This window comes from Perna viridis, chromosome 7, assembly GCF_037379345.1.
Source record: "Perna viridis isolate PV_CMFRI_1.1 ecotype Kerala chromosome 7, ASM3737934v1, whole genome shotgun sequence".
In the NCBI taxonomy this organism is placed as follows: Eukaryota; Metazoa; Mollusca; class Bivalvia; order Mytilida; family Mytilidae; genus Perna; species Perna viridis.
In genome coordinates this window covers 18472864-18496764 of record NC_142451.1, presented here as the reverse complement: position 1 = coordinate 18496764, position 23901 = coordinate 18472864, and the positions used below count along the sequence as shown (strand labels likewise).

The 23901-nt window shown below is 31.8% G+C and overlaps 2 protein-coding genes across 19 annotated transcripts in view; one reads left to right on the top strand and one right to left on the bottom strand.

Moving 5' to 3' along the window:
* Positions 1–21888, bottom strand: part of LOC148611650 (rap guanine nucleotide exchange factor 1-like) — a 67761-nt gene extending 45873 nt beyond the window's left edge. For 4 of the 9 annotated variants that reach the window (XM_088592379.1, XM_088592382.1, XM_088592385.1 and 1 more), the window contains exons 1-2: positions 5157–7088; positions 2525–2697 (exon numbers count right to left, since the gene is read on the bottom strand). In XM_088592379.1, coding sequence (XP_088448505.1) covers positions 2525–2697; positions 5157–5187 — 204 coding nt within the window. In that variant the 5' untranslated portion in view covers positions 5188–7088. Of the gene's footprint in view, positions 1–843; positions 996–2524; positions 2698–5156; positions 7089–9708; positions 9732–12851; positions 12892–21715 lie in introns of those variants that run through there. The other 5 variants (XM_088592381.1, XM_088592380.1, XM_088592383.1 and 2 more) reach the window with 5 other exon arrangements.
* Positions 21889–21895: 7 nt separating this feature from the next.
* The window catches only part of LOC148611649 (syntaxin-binding protein 1-like), a 41168-nt gene continuing 39162 nt past the window's right edge, over positions 21896–23901 (top strand). For 9 of the 10 annotated variants that reach the window (XM_088592403.1, XM_088592402.1, XM_088592399.1 and 6 more), the window contains exon 1: positions 21897–22107. In XM_088592403.1, the coding sequence (XP_088448529.1) occupies positions 22080–22107 (28 nt within the window). In that variant the 5' untranslated portion in view covers positions 21897–22079. Of the gene's footprint in view, positions 22108–23901 lie in introns of all 10 variants that reach the window. The other variant, XM_088592405.1, reaches the window with a different exon arrangement.

Sequence of the window (23901 nt, the reverse complement as noted above, 5' to 3'; positions counted from 1 at the left end):
CTATCAATTTACCTTGTCAATAAAGGGAGATTGGAAGAAGATTCCTAAACATGTTTTTAAATACTGGTACTCTTTTCAAATCATCTTTATACATGTATGCACAGTCCCCGGTAAAAAGCAATCACCAGGCACCTTAAATAAAACATTAATTAGCTTCAATTATTTGTACATGTACATGTAAATTTACAGGTAAATGTATGTTCCAGTTACATGTAAGACTAAATACACGAAATACAATATAAATGTATTCATCAAAAATCATTTATGTATCGATGCAAGAATCTAAACCTTAATCAGTGTCATACAAATATACAGTTAAGTCACTAGACATATGATACTAAGTGCACTTGTTACAGCGGCTGGTCCAGAGATCTAGAAAAAGGGGGGGTTCAAAAGTACTACTGGTAAGTTATTCCATCTTCATAGAAAAAAAGGAGGAACTAAAATTTGAAGCACAACCAAGAAAGTGCAGACCTTGAATTTAAATATTTATGAGTCCAAACTTAGATGAAAGGTATCAAATACTTATATTGTCCTAGAAATTTATCATAGAGGTTTGAAAGGAGTCCTTATTACTTTAATTATGTGTATGGTTCTAGATCAGATCCTGCACAATGGTAAATTCATAAAATTCAAGTCTACATCAAGCTGATTGGTAAAAAGGATGTTCTACAACTTCATACAATATATCAACCACATGCATCCATCAAAATAACATGTATCTGTACAACTGATAGACTAACTATATTCTGTATGTAAATTCTCTTTTTACTGCATGTACAAATATACATGTAGAAAGCACACTAAAAAAAGACAGTAAACAACATGAAACGTTAACAATACCTTAGCAATACTGTCATTCATTTTCCAGTATTCTTTCTGTTCATAAATATGTGACAACCTCTATACATCAATACCACTAAGTTAAGACAAGGTAACATATGTGCACATCAGATCCATTCTTGAAACATATTCCTGTTCATGGTTGCATGAATAAGGTTTAATATGTTCAGGTAAAAATTCATTTTATTTCATTTAACTAAATAACACTTGTATTTTTTGAGAATTTGAGATAATTTTAAGGAAACTAAGTAAAATTATACAAACAACAAGGAAATTTTTTATTTGAGGTGACATCAGGTGAGAAAGTAGAATATGCACATGATTCTTGTAAAGTTCAACTTAGACTTAAGGAAACACTAAGCAGTCAAATTCAGCTAAAGGTTAAAGGTCAAGAAGAAAGTTGAGAGAAACTTTAAAATGTTAATTGTTAATTACCAAGACTTTATGTTTTGTAATTGAATTCTAATTGAGCAATTCAAATAAGTACAGCAATGCACCATGGAGAGTTTGTTGGGAAAAAATATAAACAATGCAACAACAAGTACTTGCCAAGTTAAAGAAAGTACACGGTGAATATGATATGTACTTTTATAACAGGCTTATGTATACAGTATACTGAAAGACGTAGACAGTCTTCCTGTATTTAGTATGATCTTTCTCTCCAATGCATTCTTGTACAACTAATCATAGTAATCAGATTCATAACATATCAATGTTAAAAATTAAATTGTTTTCCTTTTTTTCTATGGGATCAAAGTCAAGGATGCTTTCTGATTGAAAAAAAAAATCAGATCAGGGAACTTAGATTGTTATGAAAAATGACTAACAAAGAAATCAGGATTGGAAGAGTATCTGTTCATCATAAATATCATATCCTCTTCAAACAAAATGTGAAATGCACCGGAATCAAACTGGATCAGTTTTTTTTTTTAAAGGTACAAAGTATGGTATTAAGTCTGAACAGATTTGGTAATATCCCTTAAAAAAACAAAAGTATGACAGGTGAACAGAAGGACAGACAGAAAGACAGACAGACAGTTGAACTGACATGACAGTCATTGTATACCTGGACTTGTTGAGCAGGGACAAAATAAACCTACTGGTATATGTTTTGGTTGAATCTAACTGAATACTAGTACATAACATTAAGCATATACTTCCTCTAAACTACATATAAAATAAATAAAATTCAGGCCTTCCTATTCTTAGTCTGCAATATTAAATATGTAAATTGTCCAGAATAACAAAGAACATGTACATCTTTACATATTCAATCTAAATTCATTGTCACAAACATGAAAGAAATAATCACTGTTACTAACCATCAAGCGTACATTGACCTTCATGTTTATTGAGAAACAACTCTTTTTAAAAAATCAAAGCCTTATAAAGAGGAAGCTCCTTGTTTTTGCTCACTTCTCATATTTGTCTTTGACATGGAAAAGTTTTTTGTAATACATGTAAGATAACATTGACAAAATGTCAGTATCGTCATTTTTCAAACAGAATTTACTAAAACTTATCCTTGCCATCATTGTCTAGATCAGACCCTGTTAAATTGTATTTTTGCTTTAGGTTGATAAACAACGGTGTACATTTATTTTGGGTACTGTTCAATATAACAACTATAAGTAAAAAACATGTTACCGAAGGGCTACTCTGCCCTCAAACAAAAACTTACCCCACCACCACTAGAGGAGACACTATTTTGGCGGCTGCTGTTTCTACTATGAAAACCAATCTCAGTAAGGGAATGATCTGCTGCTGAAGAGGAGGGTCGTCTCTTTAACTTGTTCTTCACATCATCCCTAAAAGACTTGGCCTTCTTCAGCATCTTAGACCCAGAGGCCTTTTCTGTAAGAAATGATAATGTATGTTAGCAGCCAGCTACTAAGTGAATAAAAGGCAGTGATATACAATATGAATAAAAGAACAGCATTCCAATGTTCCCCGTATAAAAAAAAAAAAGTGCAGAAAACTTTAAATTCACTGAAATTTTCTGTATGTCCAAGGGCCAAAACTTCTGTAAAAATCATTCAACCATAACCACAGTCGAACTTAATCTGTAACTTTTCATAGTAATACTACATACAAAATATAAAATCAATTGGTAAAATCATTACCAAAAAAAAAGTGAAAAACTGTTAATTAACTGAAATCTTCTAAGTCCAAGGGCCATAATTCCGTAAAAATCATTCAACTGTAACCATAGTAAAACTTAATCTGTAAGTCTTCATAATAAGCCACTCACCTAAAACAAACTTATTTGCTAAAAGCATAATAAAAAAAAAGTGCGGAAAACGTGGACAGATGGACACACGACATGACAGATGGATGCCTAGCATTTCTATGTCCCCTCGCAACGTGTCGCGGGGGACAATAAAAAGCCTGGAACAAAAATCATTTCAGCATAATCATAATTTTCCAAAACATCCTGAACAGGGTCAGGCGTTTAAGGTTGTCCTATTGGGACAAGTAAAATTACCATTCAGACAGGTAAAAGTTAACCATGCTTAAAGTTCTAACTTAAGGTCACTCATCATGCAGTTTTCAATTCTAACATCAAACCCTGTCAAAAATAAGTAACCTTAATAAACCTAAAAATATCCCAATAAAATGTACACCATCATTTCTGAGTTTACAGCATCTCAAACATCTAAATGATGATACCATGCAAGAGTAATCAAGGGAACTAAGATTATAGCAGTAATCAAAAGAATGTAATCAAGGGACAAAGACCAGACATGGAAAACAAACATACACAACAAAGAACATAAAGTAACTAAAATCATACATACAAAGTAACAAAAACAAATGACTCATTGAATAAATCAGTTTTCATGGTGCAGATGGATACATCATAATGATCCAAGGTTTATAAATGACACATTTGAAGCTTTTGTGTCATTTTTCTTAAAAGAAAGTATACCAAACATCACACAGGTATACTTTCCACCTCCAATTTCAAAACTTACAGGAATCTAAGGATAGAAGCATAACTGTCCTAATAAGAAATGAAAGTACATAGTCCAACCAAGGACAAAAACCATCACTAAACTAAGTAAAACAAGACTTAAAGTTAACCAACCATGCTCAATTCACATATAAGACTTTTTGTTTTACAAGCCTCCACAAACAGATGTGAATCATCTGTTAGTAAACAGTTGAAGGACAATTCATTACCCATTACATCAGTTAATCCCCTTTATCCATTTAAGAAGAAGATTGATGGCTTCAGTTATAGGAGAAGTAGTGGGCGTACCATAACAGGACAACAACTATTTCATTCAGTAACAGGGTTTAGCAGGTCATTTGTATGACCCCACTTAAGATGTACAGTGATTTTCTACTACTGTAATAAAGATATTATTTTTTTCAATTGATCTATTATCTGCAATACAGGAAATTGCTAGTCATAAATAAATCAGGATAAGAGTTGCTTTGTTAACAAAAAAAAAAGGCACACTCTTCCATCGGTAGACAGTGATATTCCAAACATTTCCATAAGTTACATTATACAACTTAAAACCAAATTCAAATCTAAAATTTCAGTGCTTTATATTGTGACTTCAGGAATTATTACATGTGTTGTCAAAAACACAACCAACTTAGAATAACACTAAAGGGGGATTTTTTTTCTATAAATTTAGAATGGCTTTTTCCAATAAATTGACAAAAAATCAAAATTATACATGCACAAAATTTGTTCCTATATTTATTGTATGTACATGTATAAAGCATCAAACATATTCTTGGGTCCTGACAGTAATAAATGTCAAAATTCCAACTTTAAGTCACAAATTATCTTGGACAGTTTTGTCGAAACACCAAGAATCAGATTCTGAACTCAGCTATGGATGTTGGCTAAGTTGTCTAAATTAAAATATTTTCAATGAATATTACTGTTAAAGTTGTAAAGGCCAATTGAATTGTTTTTTTCTTTCTTTCTAGCATTGACATGTATCCCCTACAATGTATTCGCTACCAATATCTGAGTACCAGGGTATTCATTATTATTTATTATTTATTATTTATTACACTGGCTGATCAATTGATATGTCACAGCCCGGGTCAAACTGTATTGACAATTCAGTTTATATCCAATGAAATACAGAGGACAAAATAATCTCCCATCAGATAAAATAGTCATACATGTACTTCTACATGTAAAACCAAAAATGTAATAAAATAATTAAATAAATTAAATTTCAAAACATCAGTAAAAGCTGTTAAAAAAAAAACTTATGAAGTTGTTATATAGAGGAATGTTTATTACGATTGACATATTAATTTATTTAAAGTTAATAATTTACCTGGTGGTTGATTCTCCATTTTAACCAACATGTCAAATGACTAAACACCCTCATGCTCTTCAATATTATGTAATTAGTCATTAAGAACCTGGGAGTACAGTTTCGGACCTACATATATCTTTACTTGACGAAACTTCAATGGAGATATACATATAAGGATTACAAACTATCACTAAATTAAAGTATCACCGGATTTACACAGCAGGATTTGAGTCACAATAGCTAACCACTTGACATTAATATTGTTATAACTGGGTACATCATGACAAAATAGATCCAATCTGCTGTAAATCAAAGAGGTCAAAGAATAGAGTCTCCACTTATTGATTTGTCTGTTTACAAAATATAGCCATTTGAGGCAAAGTGTTGGACACTTGTTTTTTAAAAGATATCTACAATTTAAGAGGCAGACTAAAGTGCATTTTATGATTCCCCTATATAGAAATGAATATTTCCTGGTCTCAGTCACATGTACCTTTTCTTATTGTAAATACATGTACAATGCAGCTGTCACTACATTGACATGGTATAGAAGTTAAGTCCATAATGAACAATAAACTCTTGAAAAATATCTATAATACAATTTAAATATACATTTACTTTTGATTAATGTAAACTCAATATTTGTTTTCCCAAACATATTAGTATCATCAATGTATCAAGAAAGATAACTCAATTTCATGATAGGAACTTTTCACACATTCAACGTTGTCACTAATTACTGGTAAGTAACCAATAGTTGTGAAATGGGAAAAAAATTCTCCAACACAAAATGATTAGCATGTAAAATGATTCACTGTTAATCAATATCAGTAACATTGTGTGCGTAGGCACCAACCATAACTTTTGTCCCTTTAGCACCTATCACAAATACCCAATACAGAGTAGGTGTTAAAAGGTCACACATCAGAAAAAAGATCTTGATTCCTATTATGTATACAAAAATACATACATACATACAGGTAGTCCCCTAATATCAAAGACTGTTTTACTGTCAACACAGTAAAGTCCTCTTAGACCATTGGACATGAGAAAAAACCTAGACTTGTTCACTGATTTCCTATCTTAAGTAATCAGGTATAAAATCATAATTATAGTCTAGAATACATTATGTATATATCAGACACTTCTTACATGCAACATACAAAATAGTCATCAAATGCATCTCAATGGGCCATATATTGACAATAAAAACATTCTCTAGAAAATGTTACTCATTATTTCTATCTAATGGTGTAACTTGTCGGCAAGGTACAAAATACATTTCTTATTTCTTCACCATTTCCTGACCTTTATTACAAACCAATTAGTTAGAGGGTGTTACCAGACTAAGCATTGATAAAATATTTATTATACTTATATACAAATATCTATCCATATCAAACCTCAAGGGGAATCAATGTTTTTATTAATATATCAGAGGTGTAAAAGAATGTAACTAGATATACACAGTGTATGCCTAATGTTTTATTAACCTTTACTGTTTCTGAATTCTGAGTTTGTCTGACTTTTATTTCTTAGGTTTTGCCAATGATCAATACTGATTTTGACAAATCTCAATAACATCGTAAAGTCCAGGTTTGAATAATTCTTATTATCAACACAATAGAGAATGAAGGAATTTCTAATGTCTTAATTTTTGTGAATTCTACATATCTGTCTGTATCAAGAACAGTGACTTCCTGGGGTCTTTTTTTACTTAAGATTGGGAGTTTAGTAAAACATGTAACTCCTTATCATTCCATGATTCCAAAGAATTTTTTTTTAATTTTATGCACAACTTGGATATAAATTAGCACATGATAGCATGGAACCCCCTTTTTTTCTGGAAGTCCTCTGGACCCTCCTTTCAACATATCAGGATCTACCCCCTGTTTCTGAAAATCAGATTATGACTAGAACAGAACATCATCAAAATACAATAGCCCCTAAACTTTCAACCAGAACTATTTTTGCACAGAGCTTACATAAAATTCAAATTATAAAATACTTTGTGGAATGTGGCTAGTTACTCCCATGGAGGCAGCATTTTTTAGTAATTGTGCTAACTGTGAACAACAGACGGATACAGGTATACCATTACAAGTTCCATCCTAAAAGATGGGCATATAATAAAAATTTGCATTTGAAATATATATAAAGTAGAACCAAAGGTATTGCCACCCCTTGTAATCATCACAAGAAATAGCATCTCACTGATAACATCTAACAAATTATTATGACAATGCTATTTATCCATTTCATTAAACAAAACTTGAGATAAGTGTGACCAAACTATCACTTGATATTTACTGAGTAATCAATCTAGTAAACAGGATGTGAAAGAAATACCAAAATGAAGTTTCTGATACAAGTTAAAAATACTTTTTGTGAAATATCTTAAGTTAGACAAGATCTAAACTATGACATTTTGAAAAGCAAATGTGGTGCACATATGTAAAAGTAAATGTTGTACACATATGGGAAAGCCAATGTGGTACACATATGTAAAGGCAAATGTGGTACGCATATGTAAAAGCAAATGTGGTACACATATGTAAAAGCAAATGTGGTACACATATGTAAAAGCAACAAATACCATTTTGTACCTTTGACATAAGAACCAAAAAATAGAAAAAAGTGGTAAAAAGGGAAGTTATACTTCAATCATTACATACATGGGAATTTTACCAAAAGAAAAGAGATCAAAATAGCTCAAATTTTTTAGATTTTGAATAAGACAGAAAGAGAAATGAATTGACCAAAGATGGATTGAATGGTTGGAGAAGGCACTCTCCACTCTAATACTAAAATAGTTTGATGGAATGGTAAACACCTCTGCAAATACCCCCCCCCCATTTGGAATTCCAGATTGCCGAATTTGTAGATTGTTGTACAGACAGATTTAGACTATATTATGTGTATTTTTGTCAAAAGATGGGTGTCTCAATAGTCATATCGAAAGATATAGTTATACCAAAAAGTGGAACACAAAATTATTTGCCATACTAAGCCCCTATACACATGAAAATAGTAAATTTTCTTAGTAAATAATACTGTTATTACTTCAGTGAGAATGAAATTTAAAACATCTAAAGAAAATGAATGAAGTAGCTTATCTCCAAAAATATTTTACTGCACTTTATTCATACATTAATAGTTCAACAAGTAAAAAAATGTACATCTCATTCCAAAGGAATGGCCAGTATTTCATAACTACAGACATTTGTCCTAAGTTGTTCATGATAAGCAGCTCTATAGACATACAACATACCAGTATCTGTCTGAGATACTTTAAAACCAAATTTCTATCAAAGTTTTGGGATTAAAGACAAAAGCAAAATCATTTGATACATTAATGAGAATTTCAATGAGATAGATGTAAAATGAATGAATGAACAGGCTTATCACTCCAGCTGTCTGTACCACATTCTATAAAGGAACATCCAGCCATGAGGTTCTGATAGCAATGCTATGGGAGGGTGATAAGAAATACATCAACGAGGCAACCTGCCAAAAATTAAAAACAATGAGATTTTCAACCTGGAGAGGAAAAAAAATGGGAGTAAGTTTAAAGCTTGTAACAGAAGGCATAAAGCTTCATAAAATTAGGTATTTAAGAAGAATATTGAGAGAGGGAAAAGTGCAACATTGATTCTGAATAACATTAAGCAACAATATATTACAAGTTTTTAAAATCAAAGGGCATAACTCACATAAGAAGCTACAAGTTGACCTCTTTTTCACCAAGGCTCAAAGCTAGTATACTATTCAACATATGATAAGTACAGTTTTTGGACTTCGGAACAATCTATTATTACCATTTTAGTCTAACCAAACACATTAACCAGTTCTATGTTGCTTACATACATGTATATTTACAATGGCTTACATTAGAACTACATGTACCTAATCTTTTACTAATGTACTTGTAGGACAAAAGGGTTGATAGATATCAGATAGATAAAAGCATCACTTTCACAAGTCTACTTACATGTACTACACCAGATATATAGATACATGTACAAATGAAACAAAATGGTTTCAATATTAATAATAAAATGAAATTAACTTCTACCTACATTTCCAAAATGTATAGTAATAATTAACTGGCTAACTCAACAGTGTAATGGCTTGTTACTTACTGTGGAAAAGCTTTGTACGTGCAAAGTATAATTATAATCCAATACATGTACATGTACATGTATGTCATATTCTGATTAAGAAAATTCATTTTCCACATATTTCAGAGTTCATAATTGTTTGGATATACAGGTAGTCCAAAAAAAAACTTAAAACAGCACTCCAAAAGAACATATCAAGATTACTATTTACTGTTCCCTGAAGTGGAGTAAAAATAAGTATAGTACATATAAAAACTGTACAGTCACAGGATTTATGAGTAAAACATCATATCATGATAACTTTAGGGCTGAGCTTGATGCTTATCAATCATGCATCCTAATTGAATACATTAACCTTGTGCATCTATCATTAATTTATTTACAGTACAAATATTTGTCTGTTTGCATAAGACATGCCAATAATACAGCTATAGATGCAGTCTCCTTACCTTAATGTCAGTTGGTTAAATATCTGTACATGCATCAGATTGGTCAGAAAGATTTACATGAATTCCCCTCATCATTCAACAACTTCCTTTTTCAAGTGACATAGTTAACTTTATATATATAGAGTGAAATGTAGTAAGACATCTAATACATGTACAACCAGTAATGAAATTCACCCAGTGTCTTTAGATCTATCAGGAGAGAATTATTTATCCTGTGTAAGTATCTGAGATACTTTAGAGAATTAGTTATCTACATCAGTAATTGAATACACAATATGCAAAACAGATGTCAATACACATCACAGAAGAAGCAGTTGCTTCTGATGGTTATAATCTCTCTTGAGACTCCTATCATAGTCCTACCATCATATATTTTTTTTTATGATGAAACCTGTCAGTAAGTCAAAGAATCAGTCCTTCATACCTGTAACAGACACAACAAAATCAAGCTGTCCGATACTCATGTCCAATACAAATATATTCAAAGTACATTCACATGAAAACCTTCTTAGAATTAAAAAATCTGTCTGTACTTGTAACGTTCTTGAAGGATAATAAAACTTAAGTCTTTGAAGTCAAACCTTCATTCAAGTATCATCATCATTTCAGTGTCTAGAAAATCTAAATAATAAAAAAAATCATTTGTGCATATAAAACTTTAGTAAAAATTAAAATTGTGAGACTTTTATCTGCAACTGCAAGTATGGAATTTTGTGATCCAATTTCATAGAGATCCATGCACATACACTGAAATTATATTTTATACAAATAACTTTTATATAATGCTTGCTTATGGCCCCTATTCCTAAACATTTACAAATGAAGTGTGATAACTCAATAACCAATTTAAAACCTCTTACACTTGAGTTACACAGTTCAATTTCATGAAATGTTTGACAAAATGATGATCCAGCACTGATCAACTACTATTTAAGTGGCTCGCTTTGTAAGAATCATGCAAAATCTGAAAAATGTGATACACCCCAAAAAGGCTACATATTTTTGTTTTTGTAATTAAGTTGTTTTATGGGTCTATACCATGAAATATGTAATTTTGCATTCAAATCTGCCTGCTCTAAGAAGATAATCAAAATTGAAAATCCAATAGATTCTGTTGTATTTGAGTGTCATTTACAGAGTTATCTCCCTTTATTTTGAAATTTACAGAGCATTCTATATAATTTTTATCTCTTATAAACACGGATTATATGAAAAACTTAATGTTAATTTCTGTTTACTACGGCAAATCAAACAAAATATCAAAAATATTAAAAATTACACAACCACAACATTTTTGCAGTTGAATAAAAATCAATAATAATAATATTTCAAAGAACAATGCCTCCTATACATGTATGCAATTCCAATCAATTAGATCCTACACCTGCTATTGGCACTACTGGGTTTTTACCAGGTTATATTCAACATTTCAAACTAACAATTTTGCTTCCCTTTTCGGTCCCATTTATTCCATATTCAAGAACATTTATATAAAGCCATTTGCAATTTAGTTTAAATTGTACTACATGTATACGTAATCCATATCTACATTGAGGACTTTATAACTCTATTGAAAACAGGGAAGCAATTAGTCAAAGTGCCATGAAATTGCTATCAATGTATCTGTTCCGGTGACTTGTTCCGAAAAAAAAGCAAAAATAAAAACAAAACAAAAAACAAGAGGCTTCCAGGAGCCTGAATAGCTCGCCTGATTAAATTTTGTCTTTCAAGGGCAATAAATTTAACAAGGAGTTGTCCAACAATTCTAACTCGATAAGACTTTGGTAGGATTAATTATAATGATCATTTCTTCATTTGAAAATTTTTTTCTTTTCAAGATATTGGCTGAGACTAAAAAAAAAAATCATTTTTCACATTTCAAGGACAATAACTCTTTCAATTGGTCAAGTAGTGTAACAGGAGAAGATTTTTTAAAGAAATAATATTCCAAATAGCCAAAAAACATTGGAAAAGGGCATTAACTTCAACATGGCTTAACAGATTAAAACGAAAATTTACCCATAGATAGAATAGATAGATCTTATCATGCTAAACACTTTAACATGGTCATTATTACCAGGTATGCCTAAACCTAACGGTTCTGGGGATAAATGCGAAAGACTACTGTCTGAAAGATCTAATTATGCTGAGCACTTTTACCCTATCAATTTGGCTAAACCTAACAGTTTTGGAGATATATGCGAAAAACTATTGTCTAACACCCTATGTTCTATTTTTAGTAATGACTGTCATATTTTTGGATAGATCATAAATCTAAACACAAGATATCCTAAGGAACATCTGTGCAAAGTTTCATATAGTTCTGCTCAATAGTTTCAGAGGAGAAGTTCATAAAAAAATTGTTAACAGTTGGCGACGACGATGGACGCCAAGTGATGGCAATAAATGAATAACTCACATGGCCTTTGGCCAGGTGAGCTAAAAAACAGTTTCAGCCATAATAAATGAAAACAAAACCCAACAGTCCTTTTGTGATACATCACCTTGTACCAGACTTTTAGTCAAATCAATTAATAATAATAATTACACTTTATTTCAAGAGGGTAACACAGTTAGTTTACAAAGAATCTTCCCTGAGGCCCTCACACAAAAACCAAAAATACAATGCCACAAAATCAGTACTAGTAAATAATACATAAATGCATGCCAACAAAATTATCATTTTATATTATAGTACATGTAAACACAGTTGAATTATTCCTTTGCTTGTTGTTCCATTAGGAAGATTTTTAATTTCTGCTCCAAAAAAAATTATTCCTTTTGCACTTCTTATTTCATTTGGGAAGATATTCCAATGAGAATGGCCAGAGTAAACAAAAGTATGTCTGAATAGTTCAGTCTTAGGTTTAGGAATAAAAAGAGCATTGTTTATGGCATTTCTTGAATGGTGTAGATTTAATTCAGAAACTAATTTTATTTTATCTGCTAAATAAGATAGAGCTAACCCACTTATACATTTGAAGATCAATAGGCACTTGTGCTATATAATTCTATTCTCAACAATTATCCAAGACCCAAGTACACGAAAATGTGGTTAGAGCAGGATAAAATTGAACAATGGACTTTCATTAATGCTTCATGCAGCCAATGTTTTGTAAAGCAAAAATTACATGCTGACCAACCTTGCAAGACTTGAAGATGTTCCATTTATTTAATATATTTAGAAAATATATCCAATTAATTAGTACTAGAATACATAACATGTACATGTAGTTTTACTGGAACATGTACAAGTCCAGAGAAAGTTTCTATTTTAGAACAACTGTTCCATTTTAGTATTTAAATGTTATATAAAGGTTTCAAGAACCGAAACATTCAATAGAATACAACTATTTCAACAAATAAACAGGATATTGATTTAATTTGCTTATTAAAATTTTTAATTGAAATAGAAATAAACTCTTCAAGCTAATTCCTGTCCACTTGAACAAATGGATAAATTTGAAATTGAAAAACCTTATTGATCATAAGACCCAATTGGAATTAAAATCTACTTGACTGATTGGATAAAGTAAAGGTTTCAAAATCAAATTTAAGAAACACAGATGTCACAAGAACTAAAATGTGCAAAACATTACCTTATCACATGAATGCTAAAAATATATTTCACATGGAAATGCTTGAAAATACTTTTGGCATTTTTCATTTCAGAATTTTCTCACAAGAAAATAATTTACAAGAGTTTATTTTTAGGATCTACAAGTATAAATATCACCTCTGTTCACATTATCGAAACAACACTTCACAGGAAGCAAAATAATGCACTAAAGATGATGCATACTTCAGGTACCAAAATGTTTTTCACTGTTGCATGACTAGGGGTTCAAATTAATGTTGGTCAGAGGACTGGGACATTAAACTTCTTATCTTAGACTTTAGAAAATTCATTTACAGTGATGTATAGCATACACTGTACAAAATAAAATGCAGAGATCAAATTTAAGCGGAAATACTTGCTACATGTAAATGCAAGTTGAAATTCAAGTTTGCTTGTAGAAATTTTTCCACTTACTAAAATTTGCTAGTGGAATCCTGTACATGTAAGTCATATGGGAAAAGTCCATAAATAACTCATAAAACTTAAATTTAGCTAATGTATATTTTCAGTACTTTATAAATTTACCTAGTGGAAAAATGTGTAAATGATAGCATATACTGCTAAAAAAATGCTGAAGTTTTACATGCTATAAATGTAGGAAATATTAATCAAATTTGTTCATTAATAACAGGTGCATATTATCAATATTTTGTTTGAATACTGTGCAAAGTTTGAACAATACTGGTTTAATACTTTTTATTTTAGATTACACATCAACAACATTAGGTTACAAAACAAGTACATATTTTAGACATATAGAAAAAAAAGTATTCAATTTCTCCATAATGAGAGCTGCATTTCTTCAATATGTGTACAAACACTGAGTATTAGTTAAATACTTTCTGAGTTACAGATTACACAAGGTATACATGTACAAAATGCAGTTACACCCGAAGCATGATAGACAGAGATGAGGGGCTACTATACCTGCTTTCCAGGTTGGTGCTACAGGTAAAAATTACTTTTTTAAAATCCTGACCAACTTTGTCAGTGACAAGTTACAAGAATACAAGTTTATCTGACCAATTAAGGGCTCTTGAGGTGCAAGTACAGCACAGTACATGTAGTGATTGCAGACATACAAATGTACATCAACAAAATGCAAAAATATTATAGCAATTGATAATAACCCAGCAATTAAATATGCTTTTAAGTAATAAAGCTATGACTTAAATGGTGTTACTTTAGAGAGTGACTTCTCGAGGAACACAAATACTGTAAGTGATTAAGGACATCCCTGTTTTCACAGTTCAAGGTCCAGAACATTTTTGGAAAAATGATTGGGATTGAAAATGATAAGATTCACAGATCAGATCATATATTGGTAAGTTACATGTACTTATAGAGGGAGACTAAGAACATTGAAAAATACTTACATTTGTATATTTTCCAGTAAAATATTCAATAATTTTATGTACATGTACCTTGTAAGAAATTTTCAATTTTTGTCAATCTGACCAGAAGGCAAATCATGAGACACCAGGGCTTTAACTTATGGAAATACTAAGTGAATTACAAGAGACATAATTTCTAATTAATGTATGCATAACTTTCAATTTTTACTGACAAGTAAAGTCTAAATAGCTAAGAAATCAATGTATTGCTATATTTCTTGTGTTAGATTCCAAGTACATGTACCTTGCATGTATCGTGCAACATTTGTATGCACAATCAACTTAATCACAATTTTCTTTACTTCAAAAAGCCATTCAGAACCACACAGTAGACTGATTACTAAGCTAGTATCTATGTCCTTGGGACTTTACAATACAATAAGGCTGATTAGAGATTACCAAAGCTATTATAACACACATATATTTGTAAGTCCCTTGTAACCTGCAGCAAAATCTGACAAAACACTGCAAAACTATATTACCTGCATGCAGCAGAAATTTATTGATCTAGCAGACAATTATAATGGAATAAATAAACTAACATTTATATAGTGAGTCATATTCCATTGATTGCCTGAAGTCTAATGGGTTAACCTGCTTCTAAAGATAAAGATTCTACTGCTGTAGTTGTTAAATAACTCCCCCATGAATGGGGATCATGACGAGTGGGTTAAATATTGGTCAAAAATAAAGAAGACCATGACTACCTTTATACAATACATGTACAAGTATTCAGTGACCTTAAAAGATTTCACCACTTTCTGTGCAAAAAAAATCACAATACATGTATTTTAAACTAGAAGAAATTAGTTCAGTATGAAATGAATGTTCCCACCATCTATATAATATAAAGGAACATTCCCACCATCTATATAATATAAAGGAACATTCCCACCACCTATATAATATAAAGGAACATTCAACAGGAGGTGGATATGGCACTGAAAGCTTTCCATACAATTTTCAATTTTATTTATCATTCCTATGCTATAGGGTTGCACAGATTTAAAAAAAAAAATGTTACAGCAATGTGGAAGTGAATACAGGTCTGAGCCAAAAAGCTCACACACAGTTAAACCCACAAAGCTAAAACTGCACATCAAATTTCGAACTATTCCCATAAAGGGTAGCAGAATTTTTGTGAGTAAAACTTATGGTACGTGTATTCTAAAAAGTTGATAAAAATATTTACCAAACCAGGGTTTGACAATAACTTTTATAGCTAGGTAACCCAAAGGACTTCCTGATCATTAAATTAGGTAGTCCTCAAGATTATCTTACTGCCCTGTCTGTAGGTATGATAAAATTTTAAGAATTACATGTAATTTAGGTAACCAAAAGGACTACCAATTAAAATGTCTAGGTACATTTAGTCCTCTCTCAAATTAGGTGTAAAATGTAGGCACAGGACTACTGAACCCTGCCGAACAGGAATTTTATGCTTGGGTGAGGTAAAACACTTGGATACAATTTACAAATGTTGAACACATAAAGGTCAAGCGGCATGAATTTATATAAAATTTTTCCCATGATGGGATGGCAAGTTTTTTACTATGAAAATGTACAAAATCCTGCAAGGCATCAAAATAATGTAGCAAACAGAAAATTAAAGCATGACCGAGAAAAAAGCTTGAACAAGGTACAACTCATTAAATTGAAGCTGCATACCAAATAACAAGCCATTCCATGAAGGGTTGCTAGGCTTTATGTGACAAAAGCTTACTAAACCATAAAAAAGCAAACAGGTAATTTTAAACAAAGTAAAAGCTGCATACCGGGCAAATTTACCCTCGAAGAAATTATGTAGAATGTACATTTTATGCTCTAGATGACTATAGGCAACATCCTAGCATTGAAATGACCATTTTAGCTTTAATGTGCCTTGCCGCCGGCCTTTTCGAAATCACTGATTCAGCACTTGATCTTATATACACTGTATCCACATTTCTTTCAGTTTCTAACTTCCTGGATTATCAAAAGGACTTTCTATTGATTTTCAACTTTGTTGTTCTACATACGTATGTCTATGAATGTCACCATGTCTGTCTTCTTCATGTGTAAAATGGGCTACTGACAGAAACAGACATGTTCCAAATGTTTCAGTACCTGATACTGACAAGGCCACTTACCTTTCAGATACCTTTCATTACTGTATATAATAATACTGAATGAAAACCAGTATTTCATTTTCAATGGATTACTAGTGCAAAATATAATGTATGAATACTCCCTGATACACATGTACAAAATGTAGTACGGTATATTAAAGATTATTTTCAGTAAAAACTTAGCCCATCTACATGTACATGTATGATTTAACAGAGCTAAAATAACCACACAGTAAGAAGTTACTTTTACTATGAGTATTTTGATTTTTTGATCTAGAAAAAAGACACTTATTTCACATTTGTAAGAGTTTTTGAGTCACAATAGGAAGGTCACATACACATCCTTTGTACACACATTGTACATGTACATGTTGACATAACCTAGAGAAAAATTGTGAACAAACTCACAAACAGCCCTCTGCTTTAAAAGATTACTAAATGTAAAACCCATTAGTTCAATGATCTCCCTTTGGCATGATGCCCAAACTTCCTGCTAATTTTCATCAGAGTCCTTTGAGCAGTTTAGGTGGAGTTGTGGTTATATACTGACAGGATGATTCCTACAAATTTATATTCGTCTCAAACTTTGTTTGTATTGGGATATAATAAAATAACATTTGTTTGCCTGTTTTTGTTTACATATAGGTAACAAGATTGAAATGTAAAGTTTAGACCAGAACATAAAAATCATGATCTTGCAGTATAGAGCATACAAAATTTAAAAAAAAAAAAAAAAAAAAAAAAAAAAAAAAAAACTACAACATATATTTCCGTCAAACAGCAAATACCATATTCAGGTATTGTTTTCTTTAGAATTTAGAATAGGGTTGGCCAGTAAATACATGAACATGTACATTATGAAGGTATTTTTTTGGTCAAATGTATTCCTTCATAACTTTTTCGTTTTTTATGTTTTTTATTGCTTTTTTCAGGGAAGGAGTTTTTAACACTTTATTTCGATGTGCTACATTTGAGGCCAAAAAATGGGTTGTGATTAGATGATTTAACTAAACAGAATATTATGGCCTTGTGTACCAGTCAAAACATGTATAATTAATTTGCACCTGAAAATAGTGGTAATATCAAAAATATATACATTGTAAAACCTTAATCTTCATAATCACAGAAATGATTTTACGAGGTCTACAAACAAAGCAGAAATTGGGAAAATCAGAAGTAAATATACAGTAAAAAAAGAATCGTAATGGCAAAATCCAGATTTGAAATAGTGGAATTCCGCTAAAAAAAGGAAAAAAAATCATGTCTGTAATCAACAGTTTTCAAATAAAGAACGGAAATGCCATCGATTCTTCAAAAAAAAAAAAAAAATCTACTCACAAACACCGGGGATTGGATTACAATGCCTGACTGAACATTAGAAAAATTTTTCAAAATGTGGAAAGATTAAAAAAATTCGAATTCAACTAAGTAGGGAATGGTAATGGAATATTTACATAACGAGAAGATTTTACCTACTTTTTGTTTTAGTATTTATCTACATGTAAAAATAACTTTGTAAACAAGGTATAAGAACATATTAAACACCCATCCTAAACACAAATGTACATGTATTATACATGTAGCTTATTACATATACAAATGTACATCATAAATTCTATCATGCTAATTTCTGCCCAGAAAAAGTCCCTTCTTATGACTAGACTTTTCTTTTAATGAATGACAATGATTTCATATAAAAAAACACTTTGTTCTTGATCACAAACCCTTAAGGCACAGTTTTCTTAAGTATCTAGAAAATAAACAAGTACTAACTTCACAAAAAAGATGGCTGATGCAGTAAAATTTTGTTCTTTTTGCTTACAGTTTACTACATTTCATTCAGAAAATAACACATGGCACACTATTTCAATTTTCGATACCGTTTTTTTTCTAATGCCACCAAGTTATTAGTATTTGGCCAATCAGGAAACAATATTGTGATCAAGTGACTTGCGTTTCCATGGAAGAGCGTCTTTATGGTCAAAGGGAAAAATGCTAAACTATCCTGACTGCGTCAGAAAATCAACTATCAAAAATTGAGATATTAACATACAGTTATATTTTCTCCATTACAAAATGTATCTTCTCCCCTTTAATGAATCCACATTATATTTATGTTTCACAGTTTCTTATACATGCAGTGATCTCCCCAGGATTCTATATTTTTTACCAGGATGTTACATTTTTGTATCCGAATAGAACTTCCCATAGGGTCCAATACAAATGTGATGCTATAATTTTTAGATGCAAGAAGCTATATATTAATTAATGGGTTGGTAGGATGCTATCTGTAAATCTAACAGAGAACACTGACATGTAAGTGTAACAGAAAAATGATTTAAAAACATGTAATGTATGAAACCCAGATTATTTTTGTTTCACACATTTCAAAAATTTGTTTCTGTTTACATAAAAATACAGGATCAATACTGGCAATTTGAAAACCTTTTGAAAATTAAAAGAATACTCAGCCTATTCTTTCTAGGTAACCATACTAATGATGCCTATCACAACTGATTTCAGCTAAGTTTTTGCAATGGAAGCCTCACCTCCCACAGTTTCATAATGGTATCATGTCTACAAATGACTATGTCCAACAACTTGAACCTTTTTGGCAATTGAGGATTTATCTTATGTTTTGTAATATACTTAATGACTTGAACGTTACGTTTGAATGAGTGTAAGTCATATTGTGCTAAATGTTTTCATTCGTGAATAAAATTGACCTAAAATTTCTTATTTCCAATATGGTCTTGTTTGCTAAAAGGCTGCACAATGTAGCTTTTAAGTTTCTTAACTGATTCCTAATCTTTTGTATTAAGTTTCTTACATTGAACTCCACCAAACAAGACACAAAAAAAAACACATTTATAAAATAAAAAAATCATAAGACTCCCTAGCATAATAAGCAAGCAAAACTAGCTATTAAAAGCATAAAAATTTGTCTTAAAATCCTTATACATACACTCAAGAATCTATGCTACACTGTGGTTTATTGAACTTAATAACTAGTCAAAAATACTAGAATTTAATACTTCACTTGCACTTCGGCTAATGTCTTCCTCATATTATACTGGTATACTAGAATCAACAACCAGAAAGTTAGCATGAGACCAACCTTGGTCATATTATTCTGACGAAGACAACCAGTCACCACTCTATCTCCTATACACTGTGTAACTGACAGAAGTCTTAGGACATTGGGTATGACATGCTCATTATCAAATCAGGGTTTTAGCTAGGATTTTGAGGGCTTTAGTCACTTTTGTGTAGAGCACGAATGACATATTATGGGCAGCAGAATTTTGTAAATAGTCAGTAGCATCATAAACTAAAGACATAAACACTCTTAATAAATTCATTTCAAGTTTACAGATACAGGCATAACAATAATACAATAAATATTACAGCAAAATAACTATTATTTTCTATAAGAAAACGTGTGTTACTTAATAAAATAAAATAGTTACTATTAGAAAAATAGCAAAATAGATATTTTTTTACATCAGGACAAAACTTTGATGCATTCAGTCTAAAAATAGCTACTATATGACATAAGCTACTTTTATGGTATGATCCGACACTCAACTAGTAAGAGAAAATCCTCCTGTCCTTTGCCAAACACCACACCTCAAAAGCCCTCTTCAACCTAAAACTCCTCAAATCAGAAGGATGGAGACAGATCTTTAGACGAGAATTGATTCATGAAACATTGAGTCTGTTCCTAAAATAGGTCTTGATCAGATAGTAACTACTAAATCCCCTCTCTGTCACCAGAAGATAATGCAGAAACCAGACAGATAGAAAGGAGGTTGGCCACATTGGCATAGTCAATTGTAGAATGTTGCACTCTGTAAGCAGTTGCTGCATGATATCTTACTGCTGGGTGGTAATTTTTTAGTGACCTTTGTTCCCAGATCATAAGTAGAACTGAAGACGTTCGTAATCATTGTGATTTTGTTTCAAGAAGAAAAGAGAATCATAAATAAATATTTATCGTTGATTAATACTTCCTGTCCGCTATTGCGTTAAAATTAAGTGAAATCCATGAGATGACCAGTCACACATCGGAAACATTGTTTTTGTGTGCATTTAAATTTCTAAAAACAGATAGCTATATATGTGGCGAGGTTCCTGAAGGGTTTCTTATATATGGGAGTAAAATCGGTCGATATCCATTAAAGATTGACATTGTTTAACACGACTAATCCTTAAAATAAAGATATATATCAGTTATATTTTAAATATACTTAAGAGCAGAAATGTCTCGAGACACCAGGTGGTTTTTTCGGCTGTCGAAAACGACCGGCTGAAGTTGAGTGAGAACCCTGGGATTACATGTATCTTTTGTGGTCCTAATGATCAAACGAATGATAAATTGTTGTTATTTTAAAGGATTATTATCAATGCACATATCAGGGATGCCAGGTTAACAACAATAAAATGTATTTCACACCTGGTTGACCAGGTAATTACCAAGCTTGGGGTCATAAACTTGTCTGAGCGTAAGGCCGGGTGACGTTTGACAGTTTTTAACAACATTTTTATTGAAGGTGATAAAAATTTATCTGAAATACTTTTTGAATGGAATTTTTTTTTATACACTTTTCAAATTTTAAGTGACGAAAACAATCTTAAACATTGTCGAGTGCTAGCTAAATCACTGATCGCACTGTGGACTGGGGTGGTTCAACCTGTTGGATGTTGCATATATATATGTAACCACTGAACAACTAAGAATGAAGTTGGAAGAATATAGATCAGAATAAAGACAGGTATCACAAAAATGTACTCATGACATGCATAAGTGAGCAAATATAGGGAGCTGTACAACAAATGCACAGCAAGTTTTCAGATTTTTTTTTATATTTTGGTTGACCATTTACCTGTTTTGTCCATTTTGAACATAAAGCCTCGATTAAGGAACACACAAGTGCATCTTCTTTAAAAATGTAGTCATATATCCTTTAGAAATAGGATATTAAAAGCTAGCACTCATCAATATTGTGAGAGTACATTTCCTTTGGCTTCATACATCACTTCCCGTTTCATTTTTTGGTTGACTCTAGAACGAGGCTGCCAAAACACTGCAAGATTTCTCCTTATTGATGCATTTTGCAGTACTGCAAGGATTACATACGCGAATGTTTTGAAGAATTTATCTGTGTAGATTGTCGTCAAAATTTTTAATTGGACTAATTAGTGAACTTGTTAAATTCATTAGTTTCTGCGGAATATCAATAATTCAAGATGGCGCTGAAACTGGCAGTTCACGAAAGTAAACAGACTTATTTTCTCTTTTTACAACGTCCTTTTAATACATGATGTTGGTTTTAGTTACACCGGACAGCAGTTTTTCTCTTAATAATTTATAAAAGCATCTCTCACAATATTTGAACCTCTCTATGCAATGGGCGACAGTATGTCGACATCTTGTTGACTGGTGTGTCCGGATCAATACTATAAATTACACTATTTTCAGATTGAATTTCATTATCATTTCCAACACCGAAAATGAGAATTCGGTTCAGTCAGAACAATAAATAAAATAATATGAGGAAGGTGAAGCCTTGAAAATGCTCCTGAAGAAACCTATTAATTCAATGACCCAAGTCCTTTTTGAGCCTTTCAGTTTCATAATTGGTAGTGGCAGCTTGTCCACGCATTTGTCGACGGGGAGCCTCTACAGGCTGATCGTCCGCACATCCAGTTTGAGTCAATAACACACAGAATTATATTGGAAATGGTTCATTTATGTGGAAATTGTGAGAAATTCTTTTATACAAATATATACAAAATGATACAAATACAATTTAAATCTTAACTGATGTAACAAATAACGATTAAAATTCATTCAGAAGTTGACCTGTGCAGGTCTGGGTGTCAAAAGAATAGGCCTGCAGCAGCACTAAGCTTATTGTAGAAGGCGACTAAATAGTACTCAGGAACCTAGCCGGGGGCTAGGTGCTCTGCCCACAGAGCAACTGGGATGTGTGCCCCAGGTGGTGGATTGGGGTACCCCTGGCGTGTTACATGCTGGGGTTGTCAGACTATAATACGGAAAACCTGACCGCAAACCATAGTGGTGCACCGTGTTGGGAAAGATACCACGTTCCTCGCATGTTAAAGAACCCAGCTGTGGTATTCAATAGGAGTAGGAACCTTTGCGCTCCGCCACAAGAGGCTAAATTGCCCGACCCTACCCATCCCCCTTTTACTAGTGGCAATCAAAATATGCCAACCCTTTTATCCTTGTGTCCCATCCTTTTTTTTCATTTCATCATCATTCATGTGCATTTTATTATCCATTTCATTTTCATCGCCTGAATATAGCTGAAATATTGCTGCTCAGGCGTTAAACCCCAACAATCAATCAATCATTCAGAATTAATACAAAATACATACTTAACAAACTTGGAAGACTACTTAAAAGAAAGTTTGCACATTGAGAAAGGTTGTTTTGGCACATGATTCAGTCTGGCACAGTTTAAATCATAATGCTGCCATTCCAGACGGAGATGTGAAACATATCCATTCACATTGGTCCTTCTTTGTAGAAACTAATATTTTAAGAACATTCCATGCGTATTTTTAACACGTGGGATATTTATATTTACGGCCAAGATTTAAATATTTTTTTTAAACATCTGGTAAAGACGATGCGTCTTCTTTGGCACTAGTCATCATAACTTCTGTGACTTGTTCTGTGTCTGACCAACTTAAAACCTGTCCATTTTCAAACATGGGGCTTGCTCCCATTATCAAATATGCTGTCAAACTAGTAAATAACACGAACATACCCTGAACATTTTATGACCATTTTGGCTCAAACAGTATTAAAATGGGTACCTCAAATAAACAGAAACCTTGGTATTAACCGTAAACCAGGGTTACCTATAAAATGCAAAACGAAATCGAAATGAAAAGAAATCATTCTTAATCAAACGAAACAAAATCTGTAAAATGTGAAACGAACTGTAAAGTGCGAAACGAAACTGTAAAATGCGAAACAAAAAGGAGAAAATTAATGTACATGAATTGTAGCTATATACACATACACTACAGCTAACGA